The following is a 22,625-nucleotide window of genomic DNA, read 5'->3' as shown; positions in this document are numbered from 1 at the left end:
AGGAAGGGAGAGAGAGACAGAGGAAGGGAGAGAGAGACAGAGGAAGGGAGAGAGAGAGAGAGAGAGACAGAGGAAGGGAGGGGAGAGAGAGAGAGACACACACACACAACGTTCTTTTAAATTAAAAATAGGTGCCAATGGCACTCTAAAGTATTAAAAGGCTTTGCCACACCTGATGTACTGACTAAAGGGAAGATCTCATCTCTGAATACAAAACAGAAACACATCTACTAAGAACATATATAGCCTAGTTCAAAATGAGAATCAGAAGAGATTCTGATGTAGCATAAACTCAGACTGAGTTAGCAATTAGTCAGATACAATTGTGTGTTACAAACCAAACTAAAATGCACTATACATCAGTGGTACTGTGACCTTAAGGGGAAGGCACAGCAATATAATACAAACCTTGTATCATTCTTATTCTGAATATCCAGGAGCGGAATAAACAGTAGACTGTATACTGTAGTGTATTTGGCATAAGTATATCAGAAAATAGTTTTTGTAATCTGTTACTGAAATTTGTGAGCCAGAGTAAGAGTTAGTGAAAAAGAGCAGAGTTTTAGTCTTACCTTCTTGCAACCAGCACAGCATCTGTGTGATGAGCAGGGGGGCGGGGGAGAAAGATTTGGCACAAACAGGATATGAACAAAATCAAAGCCAAGAAAGTGATGAGCAATGAATTTGTTTCAACTTAGTTATCTCTACATGAATTACACACCCCCAAGTTCCAACCGCGTCTAATCACAGCATGTTTGTATGTTGCTATAATCCTACAGTTGTTCTGCAGAGGAGCAGGTTTTATAAATTCATTTGTTTTTATTTTCTATTTGCCAGCACAGACGTCTCCTAATGCCTGAAATTGTGTCCATCAATTCTCAGGGCAATCTGTGTGATATTGTTATTAACATCATCAGTGACCCCTTGCACTTCAGAAATGGCAGCAATCATATGGTTAATAAGAGTTTGCTCCCACCGCCTCTAGAAACAGTATCTCTTGCAACATTGTGTTTGTGGTAACAACTTTGCATTCCCTACTACAGCTCCAGATATACAATCAAGTATTTTTCTTAAATACATCTAGCAAAGTTCAAGTGAATTGAATACAGCTATACATATATACAAAAAATAGTAGAGGGTTCATTTATTTCCAGCGTATCATAACAAACTTTTTCTTCCCCCTCTATCAACCCAGAGTCATAAAGTCAGAGTTAACAAGTATAACCCACACAGATCAGATTTAGGTGAACAGCCTATAGGAATTTAACAAGCACAATGAATCAAGGGAGGGAAAGAAAAAAGAAAAAAAGAATCACACTAAATAGTGCTAGCCGCTAGCCCAACCCTCAGCATATGTTTCTTCTCTTTCAAATAGGAAAGAGAAGGGTCCTGACTCCATTGAGCAAATATAATGTCTAAAGGGCTACACTATATACTTTTGAATATTAATAGGAAACATTTTAATTATGTCCTCCCATTTCCTAATGAAGTTTTGAACATTCGATTCTTGCTGCATATCCACTAGAATTTGTTCTAAAATAATTTGGCAATATAATTTATCTGTGAATTCTTTAAATCTAAGTACATTCTTAGATTTCCAATCCTTAAGAATCTGATGTCTAATCAAAAAAAATGATTGTGTTAATAAGCTTTGAGTTCCTTCTATAAGCCTGTTTGTCGAGAAAAAAAATTACTTAAAGGGACACTCAATCAAAATTAAACTTTCATTATTCAGATAGACCATGCCATTTTAAACAACTTTCCAATTTACTTCCATTAACAAAATGTGCAGTATTTTTATATTTAACCTTTTTGAGTCACCAGCTCCTACTGAGCATGTGCAAGAATAAGTGTGTATGCATTTGTGAATGGCTGATGGCTGTCACATGGTACGTGTATGCATTTGTGATTGGCTGATGGCTGTCACATGGTACAGGGGGAGTGGAAAAAGACATAACTTTTAAAATTGTCAGAAACAAAATCTACTACTTATTTGAAGTTCCAACTAAGTGCTATTGCATTGTCCTATTATCTTGCATTTGTTGATTATGCAAATCTACTGGTCCTTTAAGACATGTCAAAGTCTGTTTTAGTGCTTTGTCTTCTAGAGCAGTGATTTGCAACCTTTTTTTTGCCGTGGCACACCTTTTTACATGAAAAAATCCTGCGGCACACCACCATCCCAAAATTTTACAAAATCACACATTGTAGCCTAATACAGGATATATATACACTGTACTGTGCTGTCATGCCATGCCTCCTACAAACTATACATGACATATTGACATTCATTCACAAACACCCCCGCACTGTTGTCAGTCTGCCGCGACACACCTGAGGATCTCTCACGGCACACTAGTTGAAAAACACTGTTCTAGAGAGCCAAAAGGCTACTTTGTGCCTTTAGAATTAAGGTGAATATAAATTTTCATGAATCAGTGCCGGTTTCGTCATTGCTGTGTAAGTACAGCAGAAAGAAGCCGGCGGGATATCACAGATCCGGCTTTGGTGAAGAAAATGGCATTTGTAAAGTTTCATGAATGAAAGTGCCCCTGTTTTTAATAGTATTTTTAAAAACTGGGCACTGATTCATGAAAATTTACATTCACTTTAACTTTAGGACATGAAAATAATGTGTGATATCAGCTCTAGGAAACCACATTTAGGGCAGCCAAGACTTTCCACTTGTAGAGAACTGAAGGCGTTACATAAGCTTTATATAGAATTTTAAGATTTGATTCTCTCCAGATAATTGACTGTGAGGTTGATTCAGCTCTAGCAATACTTAAAGGGCCACTGTAAGTAAATATTTTCTATGCCTGTTACTAACTACCCCAAATACGCTTTTTATCAATAGCATTTCATTAACATATCTCTACCGTATATCAGAAATCTTGTCTGCAAATTTAATTGTTTTCCAAACCCACTCCGTGGGTATCCTTTGCTCTGTACCAATCCGTTTACAATACCTAGGTTTCAAAATGGCGCTTTAAACACAAAGTTATTGGTTTAAGTATTTTGAACATGCAGTGCTGAAAATAGTGGGCAGGATAACGTGACATCATCGGCGAATAAAAGATATAACTTTTAGAACGTTATGAAACTTCGTTTTGGAGAAAATATAGGTCAGTAGGTTTTAATTCATGTTTATTAACTTTAATATGTTAGTTGTTTAGCTTAAAAATTATTAACAAAGTAATCCTTTAATATAATCATAATACTACCTATTTTTAATTGTGGGATATCTTGCTATTTCTGTGCTAGACTTTGGATATTCTCTACCCCTTCTTTTTGTAATAAGGTCTTTTACCAATATGATAGATGATGGTTCCAATTTTTATAAATATTTAAGCAAGAATATAAAGTATGCCAATCCTCTTCTAGCCCTCTACTTCTAAAAGAAAGACTCAATATATAATGTCTAGCTTGTAGGAAAGCAAAGAAGTCCTGATTCTATAAGTCGTATTCTACTTTCAAATCTTAATATGTTTTAACTGACCTGGAATCTGTGTTAAACAATTGATGTGAAAAAAATGAAACCTTTATTTTTCCATCTCAGAAACGCTTCAGAAGATAGACCTTCTGGAAAGTTAGGGTTTGCCCTAAACGTTAGATATCTAGAAATTGTACGATTAATTTTCAGGTATTTCGGGTATTTATGCCATGCCACAATTACATTATGAACACATATAATATCTCTGACCAGATCCAGAAGGGACTCGCTATCCGAATGTAATAAATTATTTAAGGAGAAAGGCCAAACTAAAGTTTGAATTTCTTGGCGCGTAATATTCACTTTCAGTTAGCCATTCTGCTGCAAATTTAACTATACAAGCCCAATTATATTTTAATTTTAGTAGAGAGCAAGGCCACCAAACTTTTTAAGTTGACATAGTTTTTTTGCGACTATTTGTTTGTTTTTTCTTGCCCCATAAAAAAAGCTTTAATTCAGAATTTATTTTCTGGAGATCTTTCTGGTTAATAAAGATAGGAAGATTTTGAAGATTGTAAAATAATTAGGGGAACGCTATCATTTTAAATAAGCTTATTTAGGGTTAGAAAGGCTTGAAAAAGGCTCTTACGAGCTGAAACGCGTTGCCGCAATACAGACCTAGCTCACCAAGGAGGCGTCATCCCGCATCTGTGGGCATGCATTTGATGTGCATGGTTGTTTTGACGAACCCATAATCTTAACAGAGGACAGCGCTTTCTACCGCTCCCCATTAAAGGAGTTAAGTACCAGAAAAGTGTGAAGGTCCAGTAAGATTAATTTACTAAACAGGAGAGGTTACAACACTTTTGGAAACTGTATTGCAGACTGCAGTGGGATATATACAGGGAGACGCATTGCATTTTGTTTTTATGCACACAAACTCCTGCTAAGGCACCTAGAAGGATACTCTGGGTTACTATTACAAGTACCCAATACATACATACACTATTAGGTGGAAATCAATTTGGATACAAATCAGCTGATGCTTATTGAACTATCTTCTTCAAGTAATGCTCCGATTTTTTCTTGATACCATCATTTCTTTATATCATGCATGATATGATTTCATAGGTCAATACACTGTATATGCATATTTTTAATATCCAGAACGTATGTTTAAAATTGATATAAAATACTTTTTCTTTCACTTAGTTATTTTTTGTATACCACCACAACTGTTATACTCCATTATATTGCTACTTGACATTTTATTAGATTTTAAGTCCCTTTAATCAGTGGGCGCTCACATTTATTTGCTTTTTGTTGTACTTGTACCTTTCAGGTTCTAGGATTGCCTGTGCTTAATGTGTAGCATAATCTAATACTGCATCCAGCGCAAGTTTTCATAACATAGACTGTTTTAGCCTTATGCATATCCCAGGTATTAATTAGTCTGTAGGATAGCCTTATGCTTATCCCATGTATTAATTAGTACGTATGATAGCCTTATGCTTATCCCAGGTATTAATAAGTAGGTAGGATAGCCTTATGCTTATCCCATGAATTAATTAGTAAGTAGGATAGCCTTATGCATAACCCAGGTATTAATTAGTACGTAGGATAGTTTTATGCTTATTCCAGGTATTAGTACGTAGGATAGCTTTATGCTTATTCCAGGCATTTAGTAGTCTGTATGATAGCCTTATGCTTATCCCAGATATTAATTAGTACATAGGATAGCTTTATGCTTATCCCAGGTATTAATTAGTACGTAGGATAGCTTTATACTTAACACAGGTATTAATTAGTACGTAGGATAGTCTTATGCATATCCCAGGTATTTATGAGTATGTAAGATAGCTTTATGCTTATCCCAGGTATTAATTAGTACGTAGGATAGCTTTATGCTTATCACAGGTATTAATTAGTACGTAGGATAGCCTTATGCTTATCCCAGGTATTAATTGGTACATATGATAGCTTTATGCTTATCCCAGGCATTTAGTAGTCTGTATGATAGCCTTATGCTTATCCCAGGTATTAATTAGTATGTAGGACAGCCTTATGCTTATCCCAGGTATTAATTAGTATGTAGTATAGCCTTATGCTTATCCCAGGCATTAATTAGTATGTAGGATAGCCTAATGCCAGGTACTAATTAGTACGTAGGATAGCCTTATGCTTATCTCAGGTATTAATTAGTACGTAGGATAGCATTATGCGTATCCCAGGTATTAATTATCACAGGCAATAATCAGTATGTGTGATAGCCTTATGCTTAACCCAGGTATTAATTAGTACGTAGGATAGCTTTATGCTTATCACAAGCATTTAATAGTCTGTACGATAGCCTTATGCTTATCCCATGTGTTAATTAGTATGTAGGATAGAATTATGCTTATACCAGGCATTACTTAGTATGTAGCATAGCCTTATGCTTATCCCAGGCATTAGTAAGTATGTAGTATAGCTTTATACGTATCCCAGGCATTAATTAGTACGTAGGATAGCTTTATGCTTATCCCAGGTATTAATTAGTATGTAGTATAGCTTCAAGCTTATCCCAGGTATTAATTAGTATGTAGGATAGCTTAATGCTTATCCCAGGCATTTAGTAGTATGTATGATAGCCTTATGCATATCCCAGGTATTTAGTATGTAGGCTAGCCTTATGCTTATCCCAGGTATTAATTAGTATGAAGGATAGCCTAATGCTCATCCCAGGTATTAATTGGTATGTAGGATATCTTTATGCTTATCCCAGGTATTAATTGGTACGTAGGATATATTTATGCTTATCCCAGGTATTAATTAGTACCTAGGATAGCCTTATACATATCCCAAGTATTAATTAGTACGTAGGATAGTCTTATGCTTATCCCAGGTATTAGTACGTAGGATAGTCTTATGCTTATCCCAGGTATTAGTACGTAGGATAGCTTAATGCTTATCCCAGGCATTTAGTAGTCTGTATGATAGCCTTATGCTTATCCCAGGTATTAGTTAGTATGTAGTTTAGCCTTATGCTTATCCCAGGCATTAGTTAGTATGTAGTATAGCCTTATGCTTATCCCAGGCATTAATTAGAATGTAGGATAGCCTTATGCTTATGCCAGGTACTAGTTAGTATGTAGGATAGCCTTATGCTTATCCCGGGTATTATGTACGTAGGATAGCCTTATGCTTATCCCAGGCAATAATCAGTATGTATGATAGCCTTATGCTTAACCCAGGTATTAATTAGTACGTAGAATAGCCTTATGCTTATCCCAGACATTAATTAGTATGTAGGATAGCTTTATGCTAATCCTAGGTATTAATTAGTACGTAGGATAGGCTAATGCTTATCCCACGTATTAAATTAGTACGTATGATAGCTTAATGCTTATCCCAGGCATTTAGTAGCCTGTATGATAGCCTTATGCATATCCCAGGTATTAATCAGTACGTAGGATAGCCTTATGCATATCCCAGGTATTAATTAGTAGGTAGGATAGCCTTATGCTTATCCCAGGTATTAATTTGTACGTAGGATAGCCTAATGCTTATCCCAGGTATTTATTGGAACGTAGGATATCTTTATGCTTACCAAAGGTATTAATTAGTATGTAGGATAGCCTTATGCATATCCCAAGTATTAATTAGTATGTAGGATAGTCTTATGCTTATCCCAGGTATTAATTGGTACGTATGATAGCTTAATGCTTATACCAGGCATTTAGTAGTCTATATGATAGCCTTATGCTTATCCCAGGTATTAATTAGTACGTAGGATAGCCTTTTCCTTATCCCAGGTAATAATTAGTACGTAGGATAGCCTTATGCTTATCCCAGGTATTAATTAGTACGTAGGATAGCCTTTTGCTTATCCCAGGTAATAATTAGTACGTAGGATAGCCTTATGCTTATCCCAGGTAATAAATAGTATGTAGGATAGCCTTATGCTTATCCCAGGTATTTATTAGTACGTAGGATAGCCTTATGCTTATACCAGGTTTTAATTAGTAGGTAGGATAGCTTTATGCTTATCACAGGCATTTAGTAGTCTGTATGATAGCCTTATGCTTATCCCAGATATTAATTAGTACATAGGATAGCTTTATGCTTATCCCAGGTATTAATTAGTACGTAGGATAGCTTTATACTTAACACAGGTATTAATTAGTACGTAGGATAGTCTTATGCATATCCCAGGTATTTATGAGTATGTAAGATAGCTTTATGCTTATCCCAGGTATTAATTAGTACGTAGGATAGCTTTATGCTTATCACAGGTATTAATTAGTACGTAGGATAGCCTTATGCTTATCCCAGGTATTAATTGGTACATATGATAGCTTTATGCTTATCCCAGGCATTTAGTAGTCTGTATGATAGCCTTATGCTTATCCCAGGTATTAATTAGTATGTAGGACAGCCTTATGCTTATCCCAGGTATTAATTAGTACGTAGGATAGCCTTTTGCTTATCCCAGGTAATAATTAGTACGTAGGATAGCCTTATGCTTATCCCAGGTATTAATTAGTACGTAGGATAGCCTTATGCTTATCCCAGGTATTAATTAGTACGTAGGATAGCCTTTTGCTTATCCCAGGTAATAATTAGTACGTAGGATAGCCTTATGCTTATCCCAGGTAATAAATAGTATGTAGGATAGCCTTATGCTTATCCCAGGTATTTATTAGTACGTAGGATAGCCTTATGCTTATACCAGGTATTAATTAGTAGGTAGGATAGCTTTATGCTTATCACAGGCATTTATTAATCTGTATGATAGTCTTATACTTATCTTAGGTATTAATTAGTAAGTAGGATAACCTGATGCTTATCCCAGGCATTAGTTAGTACGTAGGATAGCCTTATGCTTATTCCAGGCATTAATCAGTATTTAGTATAGCCTTATGCTTAACCCAGGCATTAATTAGTATGTAGGATAGCCTTATGTTTATCCCAGGCATTATTGCAAATCCCCCACAGTTTGTCTTTACCATCTCTTATGGACATTTATTCTATGAATCAACCACCCTTTCTGTGAAGAAGCACGTTACTCCTGAACCTGCTACCCCCTTCAGCTTAAGATCATGACCCCTTGTTCTGGCGTTACTCCTTTTGTGAAAAATACTTCCAGCCCCCCTCCTCTAAGCTGTTCATATTACCCATAATGTTACCTAGTAAGAATGTGATTGCTATTCCTATGCCAATATGCTGCTACCTAGAAGGGCATAAGACGGCATAAGCTGGTGACTGTCATCTTGATGATAATTACCTACTCACAAGGGGGTAATGTTACATCACAATGCAAAGAATTGACTCATACGTCTGTGTGTCATTATAGGGAAATATACAGGCTTTGAAAGAATTATCTGAAAATTAGTGGCAGATGTGGTATTCCCCTTTGAAATGAGAAGTCTCATTCTACTCTGAAAGCAGAGGGACAGGCAGGGGCTCTGTAACGTCTCCTCTTTCTAGTAGGCACCTAATCATCCCTCAGTGACCACCTATTTGGGGACATGTAAGTCATAATTTAAGAGAATCTTAAATTGTGTCAAATGAGGGGCAACTGTACCTCAAAGTAAAAGTATGGGAGGTGGGGGCTCGATCCTAATCCCCCCCCCCCCACCGAAATACTTTACGGAGTACAGAAAACATTACTTACACCACAAGGTTATCACGCAGATGCCTGCACAGTGCAGTTATTTATACAGAAGATGGTAGTGTAGGCAATCTGTGTTCAGCAGCTAGTGTTTTATTACGGCTTTTACTAATGTCGTGGTGTGATCTGCAACACTAGAAATGTCCGATTTAGAGCGTCATCAACACAGACAACCATAATGACAACTAACTTTCTAACCTAAAAGATACTTAAATTCTCAGTTGTGACAGTACTCTAAATACTGCAGTTTCAACATCAGCAAAAGTGACAGAACATTAGGCACATAGACAGGGAGGTTTGGTCATTCCAAGCACTTATGTCACGCTAGGCAAGGCATCAGTCTGGTCACGCCAGGCACGGCATCAGTGACCTGTGCCCAACAACTGGGCTACTACAGACACCTGTTGATATCAGGGACACTAGAGCACACCATACATTTTTGTAGATGTCTGATCATGTAGAATCATTTTCTGCCACTTTAAAACATGGCTGTAAAGCTAAATAATGATTTTACCAAAATAACTACATTTCTTTTTGTTTATTGTTATCCATATCTCACAATACTTTCAGTGGAACTATGCAAGTTCATTATGGTGTAATGCTGAGCAGCAAAACCGTCACTGGACATTTCCAGGCCTCTTCACTCTAGATTCACGTTGTAAAAAAAAACCCCACTTTCGTGGACCATAGGTTTGTATAATGAGAAAAACAAGCGCCTCCTGCTGCTTGATGCAAAGCTGCTATAGACACAGCACATAGTTTCCATTAGGGCTAATTGTCATCTTTATTCTTTCCTTGTAGGTGCACAATACTTTTTCCAAGTCCATTTTTCTCCAGAAAGGCAACTACAGACATATACTTAAATTCATCGGGTTTGTGATTGAAAGTTTCTACCAGTCCAAATGACTCCGACTGATCGGTGGCGTAAAATAGCTGCACTTGATTGGCTAAGCACTGAGCCTCATGGACGTTCTGAGGAGAAAGAAAACACTTGTAAGTTCCTCTGTGATGAGAACAGTAACTATTTCTTTTTATTTACCAGCTATAGACTTTGTTACATTATATACAGTGTAAAATAAGCTGAGAAAGGGAGTCACTCACAGGGTCTTGCATCAACAATCAGTGTCTTTATTAATGTTTCGGGGTTGCCCCCGCTTTCAAAATAGGCCTATTTTGAAAACGTGGGCAACCCCGAAACATTAATAAAGACACTGATTGTTGATGCAAGACCCTGTGAGTGACTCCCTTTCTCAGCTTATTTGTATTGATCTTGGAGTGCACCCAGGGCCGGTCTAGGCCCTAGTATCTTACCAGGAGTGCTTCTACCATTTCCTTTATTATATATATATATTATTATTTAAAGTCTCAGCAAAAGCATCTCCGAGGGCCGAAAATAAGGAACACTTAAAGGGACAAAAAGCACCTTGTGGTTATAAGACTTTTCTGCAGTGTTAAAATAAACATACCAGCCAAGTGTGGAAACTTTCTAAATACAATGACACAGTGTTTGCTGGATTTATTTTTCAAACAGCCAATCATTCCACACTGTGTTCCTTATTTGGAAGAGCCAATGCTGATTTGTTACTGAAGTAGACAAAGAGCGCCACTTTCATGAATTGTTTAGCACTATGTTTTCTTATCACCTTTACTGAGATCAAAGGGCAGATATGAAGCAGGGCAGTGTACTTTTGCTCTTCCAATTGTCAAAGTTGGAAATTACAAGAAAATAGGGCAAAAATATTCATTCTTTTTACCATGCAGAATTAAATATTTAATATTAATCTAGTTTTTTCCCCCCGTCTCTTTAAGAAAAAATATTTTCCCCTTAAAAAAGGACTGGGAGTATTTCTAATCTCATACAGTAGGGCCAAACAAACATGAAATTCTGCCCTAGATGACAAACATAAAATAGATGACATCACAATTACAAGCCTTGTAATAGCTTTCTTTACCACACACGGGACTGCAATCTCATTTGGTTATAATAAAATAATTTTAATAATAAATCATGTTTTGGAAATCTAAATAACAAACAAATACAAAATTGTACTTAAAACTGAGATTTGGTTTCAGTAACCAGTGCATTGTAAGTGCATTTTGTGCATTGAAAGTTCCTCATTCCCTAGAATTATGACAAACTTGTGAAAATATTACCAGGTATTTGGTGTCAATGTCTGATGTCATCAGCGCAATTCCTTTGTCTTTCTGCAGTTCTGTGAAGTGGTACAATATTAACTGGCTGGGAGCAGAATCTCTGGCTGTCTGCAAAGGAAAAGCTCAAGAAAATCATATAGAAGAAAACATTAAAGGGATGGAAAGGACAAAAATGAAATGCGCGTGGGATCACTTCAATTTGAGGGCCGTGTATTCAAACACCGCAACTTCTCAGAAAGTCAGCAGGGGCTTATATGACACAAATGACATCTTCACAGAAGCAAAACGCACAACTGCCAGCTCTCTGAGATGTTGCAGTGTTTGAATACATGGCCCTCACAGGATATGTGTGTATACCACTGATAACTTTTACTAGAAGCATTTTTGCAAATTTAAAGTATATTGCTAAAATTCTTCTATTTCATATTGAAACGCACCCATGCACATTTAATTTTTTACCTTTGTATCCCTTTAATAACAAAGATCCAAATAGTTCGGTAACTATTAGGGTTGCACCGATACCATTTTTGTATGACTGAGTACAAGTACCGATACTTGTTTTCAAATACTCGCCGATACCAATTACTGATACTTTTTTTTATGTCATGTGACAGTTTACCAAGCACAATACAGACTAATTATTTAAGGTTATTTCTTTATAATTATAAAGGACTGTAATTCAAAAGACATTATGAAATAATAAAAAAGTTCACTGAACATGTTTATAAATAAAAAATATTACAATAAAATATTAAATTTAAAGGGATGATGCAATTGGGTTGTTGGGCTGTTATATAACATCAATCTGACATTTATATGGAGGTTCGACTCTAAGTTGAACAGTCTTTCACTTTCCACACTACTGCATGGGGCAGAAACATATTTTTGGGCCATTTTAGCCAGAGCTGGAAATCTGTTTATTAACTGCCCAGTACTTCAGGGGTTTGTCTGAACGAGGTATAGTGATCTCTACTACAATAATACAAATAACAGCAATTTGTATTGGCAGAACAATAGTAAACAATTTTTAGTTTAGTCTCCACTCCAGTTTAAAATGAAATGGGAACATGCAGTTTGAAAAAACATCACAAGATAGCAATATGGGTAGGAAGTGTGGGTATCGGTTTAAGTATCGGTGCATTTGCTCGAGTACAAGTACTCATGCAAATACTTGGTATAGGTACAGATACCGATACTAGTATCAGTATCGGTGCATCCCTAGTAACTATAATATCAGTATTACATTTTTTTTTACATTTCTACTTAAAAATCTACAAATCTTTTCAGGAAAAAGTAAAAAACAAAATGCCCTAAAGGGCCATGATTTTGTGATTCAGATAGAGGACGTGATATTAAACAACTTTCAAGTTTACTTCTATTATCTAATTTGCTTCTTTCACTTGGTATCCTTTATTGAAGGAGCAAGTGTGCACTACTGGGAGCTAGCTAAATGCATCTAGGGAACCAATGACAAGAGGCATTTATTTGCAGCCAACAATCAGCAGCTAGCGCCTAGTCCTGTGCCTACCTAGGTATGCTTTTTAAACACGGGTACCAAGAGAGTGAAGCAAATTTGATAATAGAAGTTGTCACGTATACCAGACAGCTAAGGCTAACCCCCACCCCCCTACAGCCTCACCCCTGTTGTTTCTCAGTGGTTTTGGGCTCCTCAGAGCAACCACAATCCCTCGAAGCTTTGGTTTGCTTGTCTTGTGAAACCCTCCTAGGCTGTCCCTGGAACTCCCGGTAGGCCGCCTCACCACGGACATCCGCCTAACCCCTCTCAGGCTGTCCGGGCTCCTGGAACTCCCGGTCGGCCACAGGACAGCAGGACACCCGCTAAATTTACCTCTGGTCGGTCCAGCAACCATGTGCCCCAGAGCTACGCTCTTTTGGGGATTAGTAGCCCCTAGGGAGGACAAGAGGTGGGGGAATTACCAGAGGGGAGCTGCTTTTGGAACCAGTGGTTTTGGACACCCCTACACCCATAACTTCAACGGGCTGTATCTCCGGTCCCCAATAACGAATCACGCCACTTTTTGGACTGCGGCATGTGGGGACCAAGAGCATTCAAATAACACCCTGTAAGTGCCGCTCCCCCGGGATCACTACAAAACCGTCACCACTGTGTCCTGGGATTCTGTGGGACTATGGTTGCTATGGAGGCGCCGGTCAGTCTGGAGGGGCGGGAATGGCAGGAAAACTGTGGCATTGTCTCCCTGTTTTATCAAGATGTGTGTGTCTGTATAAAAGATGTGCGTTTGTCGCAATAAAGGCAGTTCTTATTTCACCTGAATGCTAGTATGACTAGTCATTTAGGTGGGCTCCTGCTAGAATCACTTTCCTGGGCTACATAGCAGCCTGTTCCAGGCAAAGGAAGGACCCTCTGGCAGAGCTACCCAGTCGGGGTAGCTGGAGTCTGCCACAGGGTGGGACCCCGAGTACTGGTGCTGTCGGGCATCAGGGGTGGCTACAGGCTGTGGTCACTTGCCAGCTACATAGCTGCAGTCGGCAGGGAGGAAGCAGGATCCATTTGGCGGAGCTACCCTGTCAGGGTAGCCGGAGTATCCGTCACAGAAGTAAATTAAAAAGTTTCTTAAAATCACATGCTCTGTCTGAATGATTATAGAACATTTTTAGGTTTCATGTCCCTTTAAAAGGGATAGTAAAGTCCAAATGAAACTACCATGATTCAGATAGGGCATGCAATCTAATTTACTTTTATCATCAAATTTGCTTTGTTCTCTTGGTATTCTTAGTTGAAAGCTAAACCTAGGTAGGCTCATATGCTAATTTCTAAGCCCTTGAAGGCCGCCTCTTATCTGAATGCACTTGACAGCGATGTGTGCTACAGAAGATGTGTTTTGTCCATAGCTTTGAACACAAGAACATCCCCTGATTTTTCATAACATTTGGAGCACGCTACATGTGCAGTTTGTTTAAATCTGGTATAAGTAGATCTCAGTGAGAATATTTTACATAAAAGTAGATTGCGACGCACTAAAGTCCGGGCACCCCTGATCTAAATCCTGCAAGTTTATTTTTTACTTTCCTATTTAAAGATATTTTCATGCAAAAAATAAATAAGCTGGGTATGGTCTACTGTGAGAGCATTACTGATTCTAGCCTTTGCTGGGGACATAATTATCTAGAACCAGCAATGCATATGTTAGAATATTCCTTTATGCTGACAACAATTTGTAATTAGCAGAAAAGTTGGGACATTTCTCAAAACTCGTTTGGTGAATAGGAACCGGCCTCTACAAGAGGATAAATTGCTTTAGTTAAAGGGACAGTTCACCCAAAAAAAAAATCTCTCCTTTAAATTATACCCAGTGATCCATTTTACCTGCTAGAGTTTATTATTATTTATACAAGTAGCTCCTTTACTCCTATTTCAGCATTTGAAATAGCTGATTTAGCCTGTGGTATCCCAACCTATACTGAAAGTTTCTATACTGGAGTATAGGCTATTGAATAGCCTAAGTAAACAAAGCCAGCAGAAGAGATTACACTCTCAGTGGGATGCAGGATAGATAAGTAATAAAATGATAATTGTCCATTGTTCTCTCTATGTATTAAAGGGACACTGAACCCAAATTGTTTCTTTCATGATTCAGATAGAGCATGCAATTTTAAGCAACTTTCTAATTTACTTCTATTATCAATTTTAATTTGTTCTCTTGCTATCTTTATTTGAAACAGAAGGCATCTCAGCTAAGGAGCCAGCAAATGTTTGCTTCAGGACCATGGACAGCACTTGTTTATTGGTGCTGACCAATCAGCAAGGACAACCCAGGTTGTTCACCAAAAATGGGCCGGCATCTAAACTTATATTCTTGCTTTTCAAATAAACATACCAAGATAATGAAGAAAATTTGTCCCTTTAAGCTTTGGTGCTCCAGCCAAATAAACACAAAGTTACAACATAACGAGATCTGATATTACATTTAAGTTCAACCCATTGTAATAGGCTGTGGTTTCAAAGCACAAAAGTAGCTACTTCATATACACAAATAAGCATGAAAATGCAATTTCTCAAATATTTTAAACTCTAACAAGTCATTTAAAATACATGAATAGAAAAACAATTTTACAGTGTACTGTCCCTTTAAAGCACAAACAGATGCCAGGTTATCACACAGCTGCAGAAGAGAATCAGTGCCTCAGAGACCCCCTATTTGCTTCCAAACCTGCACAAATACAGTGTTGTAATCAAAGGAAAACACCACCTGGATTCAGACACGGCCAGCTTAAAGGGACATTAAACCAAATGTTTCCTTTCATGATTCAGCTAGATCATAGCATTTTAAACAACTTTCCAATTTACTTCAGTAATCATATTTGCTTTGTTCTCTTGGTATCCTCTGTTAAAGGAGGAAAAAATGCACTACTGGGAGCTAGCTGAACACAGGTAAGCTAATGACAAGAAGCATTTATGTGCAGGTACCAATCATCAGCTCTTGAGCCGACCTAGGTATTATTTTCTATAAAAAGGATATCAAGAGAACAAAGCAAATTAAATAACAAAAGTAAATTGGAAAGTGGTTTCAAATGGAATGTTCTGTGTGAATCAGAAAAGGAGAATTTTTTTTTATATCCCTTTTAAGTCTTGGGAACTTACCTGGATATTGATTAATGAAGTAAAATGCAGCTCATTTCCAGACCACTGGCCCACGAAGAACTCGTATCCTTCCTGTCTCGGCAATGCATACAAGAACTATATGGGGTATAGAACAGTGACGTTTAAATACTTAAAGGGACACTGAGCCCAAATTTTTTCTTTCGTGATTTAGATTGAGCATAAAATTTTAAGCATATTTCTAATTGACTCCTATTATCAAACTGTCTTTATTCTCTTGGCATCTTTATTTGAAATGCAAGAATGTAAGTTTAGATGCTGGGCCATTTTTGGTGAACAACCTGGGTTGTCCTTGCTGATTGGGGGATAAATTCATCCACCAATAAAAAAGTGCTGTCCAGAGTGCTAAACCTAAAAAAAAGCTTAGATGCCTTATTTTTCAAATAAAGATAGCAAGAGCACACATTCAAATTTGATAATAGGAGTAAATTAGAAAGTTGCTTAAAATTGCATGCTCTATCTGAATCACGAAGGAAAAAATGTGGGTTCAGTGTCCCTTTAAGAAACAGACAAACCACACACAAAAAATAAAACAGAAAGATGAAGAGAAACATTATCATAATCTTGGATTAAAATGTTACATTCTGAACTGTGATTTCATATATTAAAACACCAAATATCCGGGTCCCTGGATCCTCCACCCTGGCACCCCCTCCCCCCCACTTTTTTTTTTTTCTTTTTTTCCTTCTTCTTCTCCTCTATATCTATTCCCCTTCCTGTCTTCAGACGCCCTGTTGAGTTTATCTTCTTCGATTATTAAACAAGGTTTAACTCACCTGGGTCTAGATATCTTATAGGCCTGCACCATTACACCTAGTATTAGCCAAAGCTCGAGGAGGTGACCCATACCAGGCGAGACTCAAGTTGACCCTTAGTTAATTTCTTTTGGTTTATGTTACTCTATCTAAAGATATGGTTCTTGAACTGATCATCGACAGGGATAAGCCCTAAGGTATTAAGCACCACTGTTAGATTATAGGCTTATAGTAGAAAGTTCTGATGTAGTTATTGTCCCTGCCTGTTGAAAATGAAATTATGCAAAAAAGAGGTATAATGCATGGCTTTGTAACATCCTCCCTGGATGGACTCCAAAGAGACTACATAATTCTAAGGACATGTCTGTTATACTGGATCCTTAATCTTGCTTTGATGTATGCCATACGGGCGTGTTGCCATGATATTCTCATGTAAATGTACTTTCTTGTATGTTATTTTACCTCAATAAAAAGTATTATTTAAAAAAAAAAAAAAAAAAAAAAAAACAAATATTCTATCCAAACTGGTTTTAAATGTATGCACTGCAGATTTAGCATTATGTACTTTCAACTGTTTTGTTTGGCACAAAACAAAAAATACCAACAGGACCAGCAGCCCCTGATGTGACTAGAAAAACAGTTCCAGGTATTCATTTGAGGTCTGTACATTTAGGTTATAGCACATAGCATATCAGACAGAATGCTCATTCCCAAGCTACCCATACGCTTACAGTAGAAATTGTGCACTTAAAGGGACACTGTACCCAAATGTTTTCTTTCAGGAATCAGATAGAGCATGCAATTTTAAGCAACTTTCTAATGTACTCCTATTAGCAACGTTTCTTCATTATATTGGTATCTTTATTTGAAATGCAAGAATGCAAGTTTAGATGCCGGCCCATTTTTAATAAACAGCCTTGTTGTTCTTGCTGATTGGTGGAAAAATTCACCCACCAATAAACAAGTGCTGTCTAGGGTCCTGAACCCAAAAAATAGCTTAGATGCCTTCTTTTTCAAATAAAGATAGCAAGAAAATGAAGAAAAATTGATAATAGGAGTAAATCAGAAAGTTGCTTAAAATTGCATGCTCTATCTGAATCACAAAAGAAAAAAAAATGGTACAGTGTCCCTTTAATAAAGAATCTCTGCAGATTTAAACACTATCAGCTACATGAAGCTATTCTAAATACATATTTCATAACATTGCTCTAAAAAAGGCAAAACAAACAAGGTTGAGTTTCTGTGCAAAAACTAGAGTAAAGGAAACCAACCCCCTGTAGAATTACAGCTTGCGGTCTGGCTGTTAGGAAGAGCAAACAAATATTCAGTCCTTTTTTATAGGGAAGTTCCGAGTGTGTTCAAAGGCACCCAGGGGTCATTAAAATATTGTTCGGTGACCTGCTGCAAGGACGACAAGTATGAGATTATACAAGCTGTGCAAGGAAAGCACAACAAGTACTTTTATCAAAATGTCCAAGCTCAGCACATAAATATGGAAACATCTGTGCCAGCTGGGCGATTATACAGAGACTGAAGCTGTGAGCCGCCAAGTAAGAGAGAAAAATGGCTGTTCCAAGGGAGGAAAGAAGTGTTCAGACTTACCGAGGGGCAGGACTGGGCTCTCTGCCATATTAGCTCAAAGGCTTCTCCCTGTGTGAAAAAAAATAATATGAGATTATCTTAAAAATGGTCTAGTTCAGAAAACAGTAGCAGGTAGTATGGCATATTAGTTAAAATTATTTCAACGTTTTAATTGAAGATAAGTCCTCTGACACCTTCTGTACTCCTTAACTGTAATGAGGTTCCCTTGTAGCAGAACCCAATATCACTCTACTGACTGTGTATAATCTGATCTATACCTAATATCACCAACTAGAACCCATTGGTTATGCCATTGTAAATAAAGAATTTAACAATGAAGAGTTTAGAGAAACTAAAATGGTTACTGAAATGGGGATATATTCTACAGGATTCTGGCACCAAGAATTGGTAGAGGACGGAGAAAAGAGACTAGAAGGTAATCTAAAAAAAACAAAAAAACACCAAAAGCTAACCCTCAGCTATGGTTTAGAGATGGGTCTATAGCTTTCCATAAACAGTTACAAAAGACACAGAAGAGAAGAAAAGAATATTCCTCAGTCAGTACAGGTAAGTTTAGTTGCTCTGTGATTAAATAAAAATGTGGGATGTCCCTGCACGAGTAAACATTAGTCAAGAATAAATAAGGTGAATTAAAGGGTCTTACACATCACATATTATTTGTGATGACCGATAAGAGCCCAGGGAAGTGGAATTATAAAGGTACAATAAGCTTCTTTTTGGGAGAGTCAGTGCCACCTTTCTGGTAACAGTAAGCTGCTTGTAATGCACGTCTGCCGCTCGAGCAAACTCCTAGTGGGAAGATAAGGGACTGATGTTTAAAGTCAGCTTGGTTTGCTTGTATGGACCTTAAAATGAGATTACAGACATTAAATGAGTAAGGAATTTTGTGTGTTCATGAAACCCTCTCTCTTTAAAATAATAGATGGGGAAATGTACGCATTAGTAAACTGAGCTTCAGTGCACAATTTTAGCACACAAATCGCTAGAAATCTTGGAAATGGACCGTCTGTGAAGCTCATGTATTTTGGCTTCAATAAATTGTATTCTTGTTTCCGGAGCCATTTTCTTTCCCATCCCCACCCTATCCTAAAAAAACCCAACACACTTCCTTCTCAAAAATTGCTCCATATTCTGTCCATGCAAACTCCATTTTGTAACTCTCTTTTGCCCAAAATCACCCTGTGCCTACCCTATCGGAGCACCTGAAACACTACCCTACTTTATTACAGGTTAGAAGAACAAGCAGGAAATGAAAAATACCGCAAGGTTACTGGGTTCTCATTGGTTTGACAAGGTGGGTGCATTCCTACAAATTAGAAGCAGAAAAATGCGTCTGGCTAAGACAACTGATTAAACACCATATGGCTAACACCTAAAAGTTAGTGTAGAACAGGGTTCTTTAACCCCTTAACGACCAAGGACGTGCAGGGTACATCCTAGAAAAACTGTCACTTAATGACCAAGGATGTACCCTGCACGTCCTCAGGATTTTCAAGCGCTGGAAGCGATCGTGATCGCTTCCAGGGTATTGCAGTGATGCCTCGATATTGAGGCATCCTGTAATACCCTTTTTTAAGCATCCGATGCAGAGAGAGCCATTCTGTGAGCGCACGCGCACGAGGAGGTGTGAGTGATGTGCCAGGAGCGTGTGTCCTCTACACTATGGAGAATAAGATAGATATAGCTAGCTAAATACGATTTAGGGAATGGATCTGGGAGGGGGGTAGGGTATTGAGGGGGCAGCTACACTATGGAAATTTTTTTTTTCTTTTTTAAATAGTCCAATTTTACTGGAAAATGGGTACTAGCAGACAGCTGCCAGTACCTAAGATGGCGCCTAACAGTTGGAGGGGGGAGGGTTAGAGAGTTGTTTAGGGGGCTCGGGGAGGTAAGGGGGGATACTACCCTGCATAAAATATATTTAACCCCCCCCCAAAAAAAACTTTTTATACTAGCAGACTTTCTGCCAGTACTTAAGATGGGGGTGACCAGGAGGTGGGATGTGTCAGATGGGAAGCTGACCTCTACACTAAAGCTAAAATGAACCCAAAAAGCTACTTAATTAACCCCTTCACTGCTGGTCATAATACACGTGTGATGCGCAGCGGCATTTAGCGGCCTTCTAATTACCAAAAAGCAATGAGAAAGCCATATATATCTGCTATTTCTGAACAAAGGGGATCACAGGAAAAAAAAAAGCAAAGAACATGTAAATATTGGGTCTCTCTAAACTCAGGACAAAATTGACAAACTATTTAGCATGGGTGTTTTTTGGTGGTTGTAGGTGATGTGTAACAGATTTTGGGGGTCAAAGTTAGAAAAAGTGTTTGATTATAGTCAAACTTGAAAGTGCTGTAAAAGGTAATAACACACCCCACAGTGTCAACACACACACATTCTGTCACAACACACACACCACACATTCTGTCACAACAGACACACCACACACCTTCTGTCACAACAGACACACCACACACCTTCTGTCACAACACACACTCCACACACCTTCTGTCACAACACACACACCTTCTGTCACAACACACACACCTTCTGTCACAACACACACACCTTCTGTCACAACACACACACATTCTGTCACAACACACACACCTTCAGTCACAACACACACACACACATTCAGTCACAACACACACACACACATTCAGTCACAACACACACACACACATTCAGTCACAACACACACACACACATTCAGTCACAACACACACGCACATTCAGTCACAACACACACACACACATTCAGTCACAACACACACACACACATTCAGTCACAACACACACACACACACATTCAGTCACAACACACACGCACCTTCAGTCACAACACACACGCACCTTCAGTCACAACACACACGCACCTTCAGTCACAACACACACGCACCTTCAGTCACAACACACACGCACCTTCAGTCACAACACACACGCACCTTCAGTCACAACACACACGCACCTTCAGTCACAACACACGCACCTTCTGTCACAACACACACGCACCTTCAGTCACAAAACACACACATTCAGTCACAAAACACACACATTCAGTCACAAAACACACACATTCAGTCACAACACACACACATTCAGTCACAACACACACACATTCAGTCACAACACACACACATTCAGTCACAACACACACACATTCAGTCACAACACACACACATTCAGTCACAACACACACACATTCAGTCACAACACACACACATTCAGTCACAACACACACACATTCAGTCACAACACACACACATTCTGTCACAACACACACACATTCAGTCACAACACACACACATTCAGTCACAAGACACACACACATTCAGTCACAAGACACACACACAAGTCGCAACACAGTAATGGGTCCCAAACTGTGGTTAGAAGAACCCTGTTATAGAAGAATCATGGTATTGTTAGGGGTCTATAAATTAATATACACAAATAAGCAAAATAAAACTAGAAACAAGCAATGCTTTGTAAAAGATATATTACTCACCGGTATTACAGCAAATACTGTGTCTTTTGTAGAATAGTACTGCTTCCAAAGCTGAAAGGTTACAACACACTACTGTAATATTGTATTTAAAAGGGACAGTCTACTTGATTTGTTTAAAAAGATAGATAATCCCTTTGTTATCCATTCCCCAGTTCTTCATAATCAACATGGTTATATTAAAGGGATAGGAAAGCCAAAATTAAACCTGCATGATTCACATAGAGCATGTCATTTTAAGACACTTTTAAATTTACTTCGTTCGCTTAGTATCCCTTGTTAAAAAATGCATCCGAACATATCATACAGTAGTGGGAGCTGCTGCTAATTGGTGCCTGCACACATTTGTCTCTTGTGATTGGCTAACTATAGATGTACAGCTATCTGCCATTAGTGCAACACTGTCCCTTCAGCAATAGATAACAAGAGAATGAAGCAAATTGCAAATGTATTTAAAATTGTATGTTCTATCTAAATCATAAAAGAAAATGTTGTGGTTTACTATCCCTTACAGGCATACCTCGGAAATATTGCGGATTTAGTTCCAGACCACCGCAATAAAGTGAATATAGCGGTAAAGTGAGTTACACAAAATAAAATTTCCCCCAAAGCATATAAAATTTATATTTACACTATATCGTAGTCAATTAAGTGTGTAATGGCATTATGTATAAAAAACAAACAAACCAATGTACATACCTTAATTAAAAATACTTTATTGCTAAAAAAATGCCAACTATAATCTGAGCCTTCAGTGTGTCGTAATCCTTTTGCTGGTGGTGCGTATTTATAGGCGTGTATATTTGTGTATTCATGTATATGTATGTATATGTATGTATGTATGTATATTTGTGTATTTGTGTATGTATATTTGTGTATGT

General features: G+C 37.8%; 1 protein-coding gene across 1 annotated transcript in view; it reads right to left on the bottom strand.

The window, feature by feature from the left end:
* Positions 1–9,609: 9,609 nt before the first annotated feature.
* ATPAF1 (ATP synthase mitochondrial F1 complex assembly factor 1) overlaps positions 9,610–22,625 on the bottom strand; it is a 38,966-nt gene continuing 25,950 nt past the window's right edge. Inside the window, exons 5-9 of the mRNA XM_053693521.1 lie at positions 21,748–21,798; positions 18,240–18,287; positions 15,865–15,960; positions 11,241–11,348; positions 9,610–10,058 (exon numbers count right to left, since the gene is read on the bottom strand). Of these exons, the coding sequence (XP_053549496.1) occupies positions 9,858–10,058; positions 11,241–11,348; positions 15,865–15,960; positions 18,240–18,287; positions 21,748–21,798 (504 nt within the window). The 3' untranslated portion in view covers positions 9,610–9,857. The remainder of the gene's footprint in view (positions 10,059–11,240; positions 11,349–15,864; positions 15,961–18,239; positions 18,288–21,747; positions 21,799–22,625) is intronic.

Source organism: Bombina bombina, chromosome 10 (assembly GCF_027579735.1).
Source record: "Bombina bombina isolate aBomBom1 chromosome 10, aBomBom1.pri, whole genome shotgun sequence".
Lineage (NCBI taxonomy): Eukaryota > Metazoa > Chordata > Amphibia > Anura > Bombinatoridae > Bombina > Bombina bombina.
Note: the sequence above shows the minus strand (reverse complement) of the source record. Positions and strands in the feature narration are given on the sequence as shown.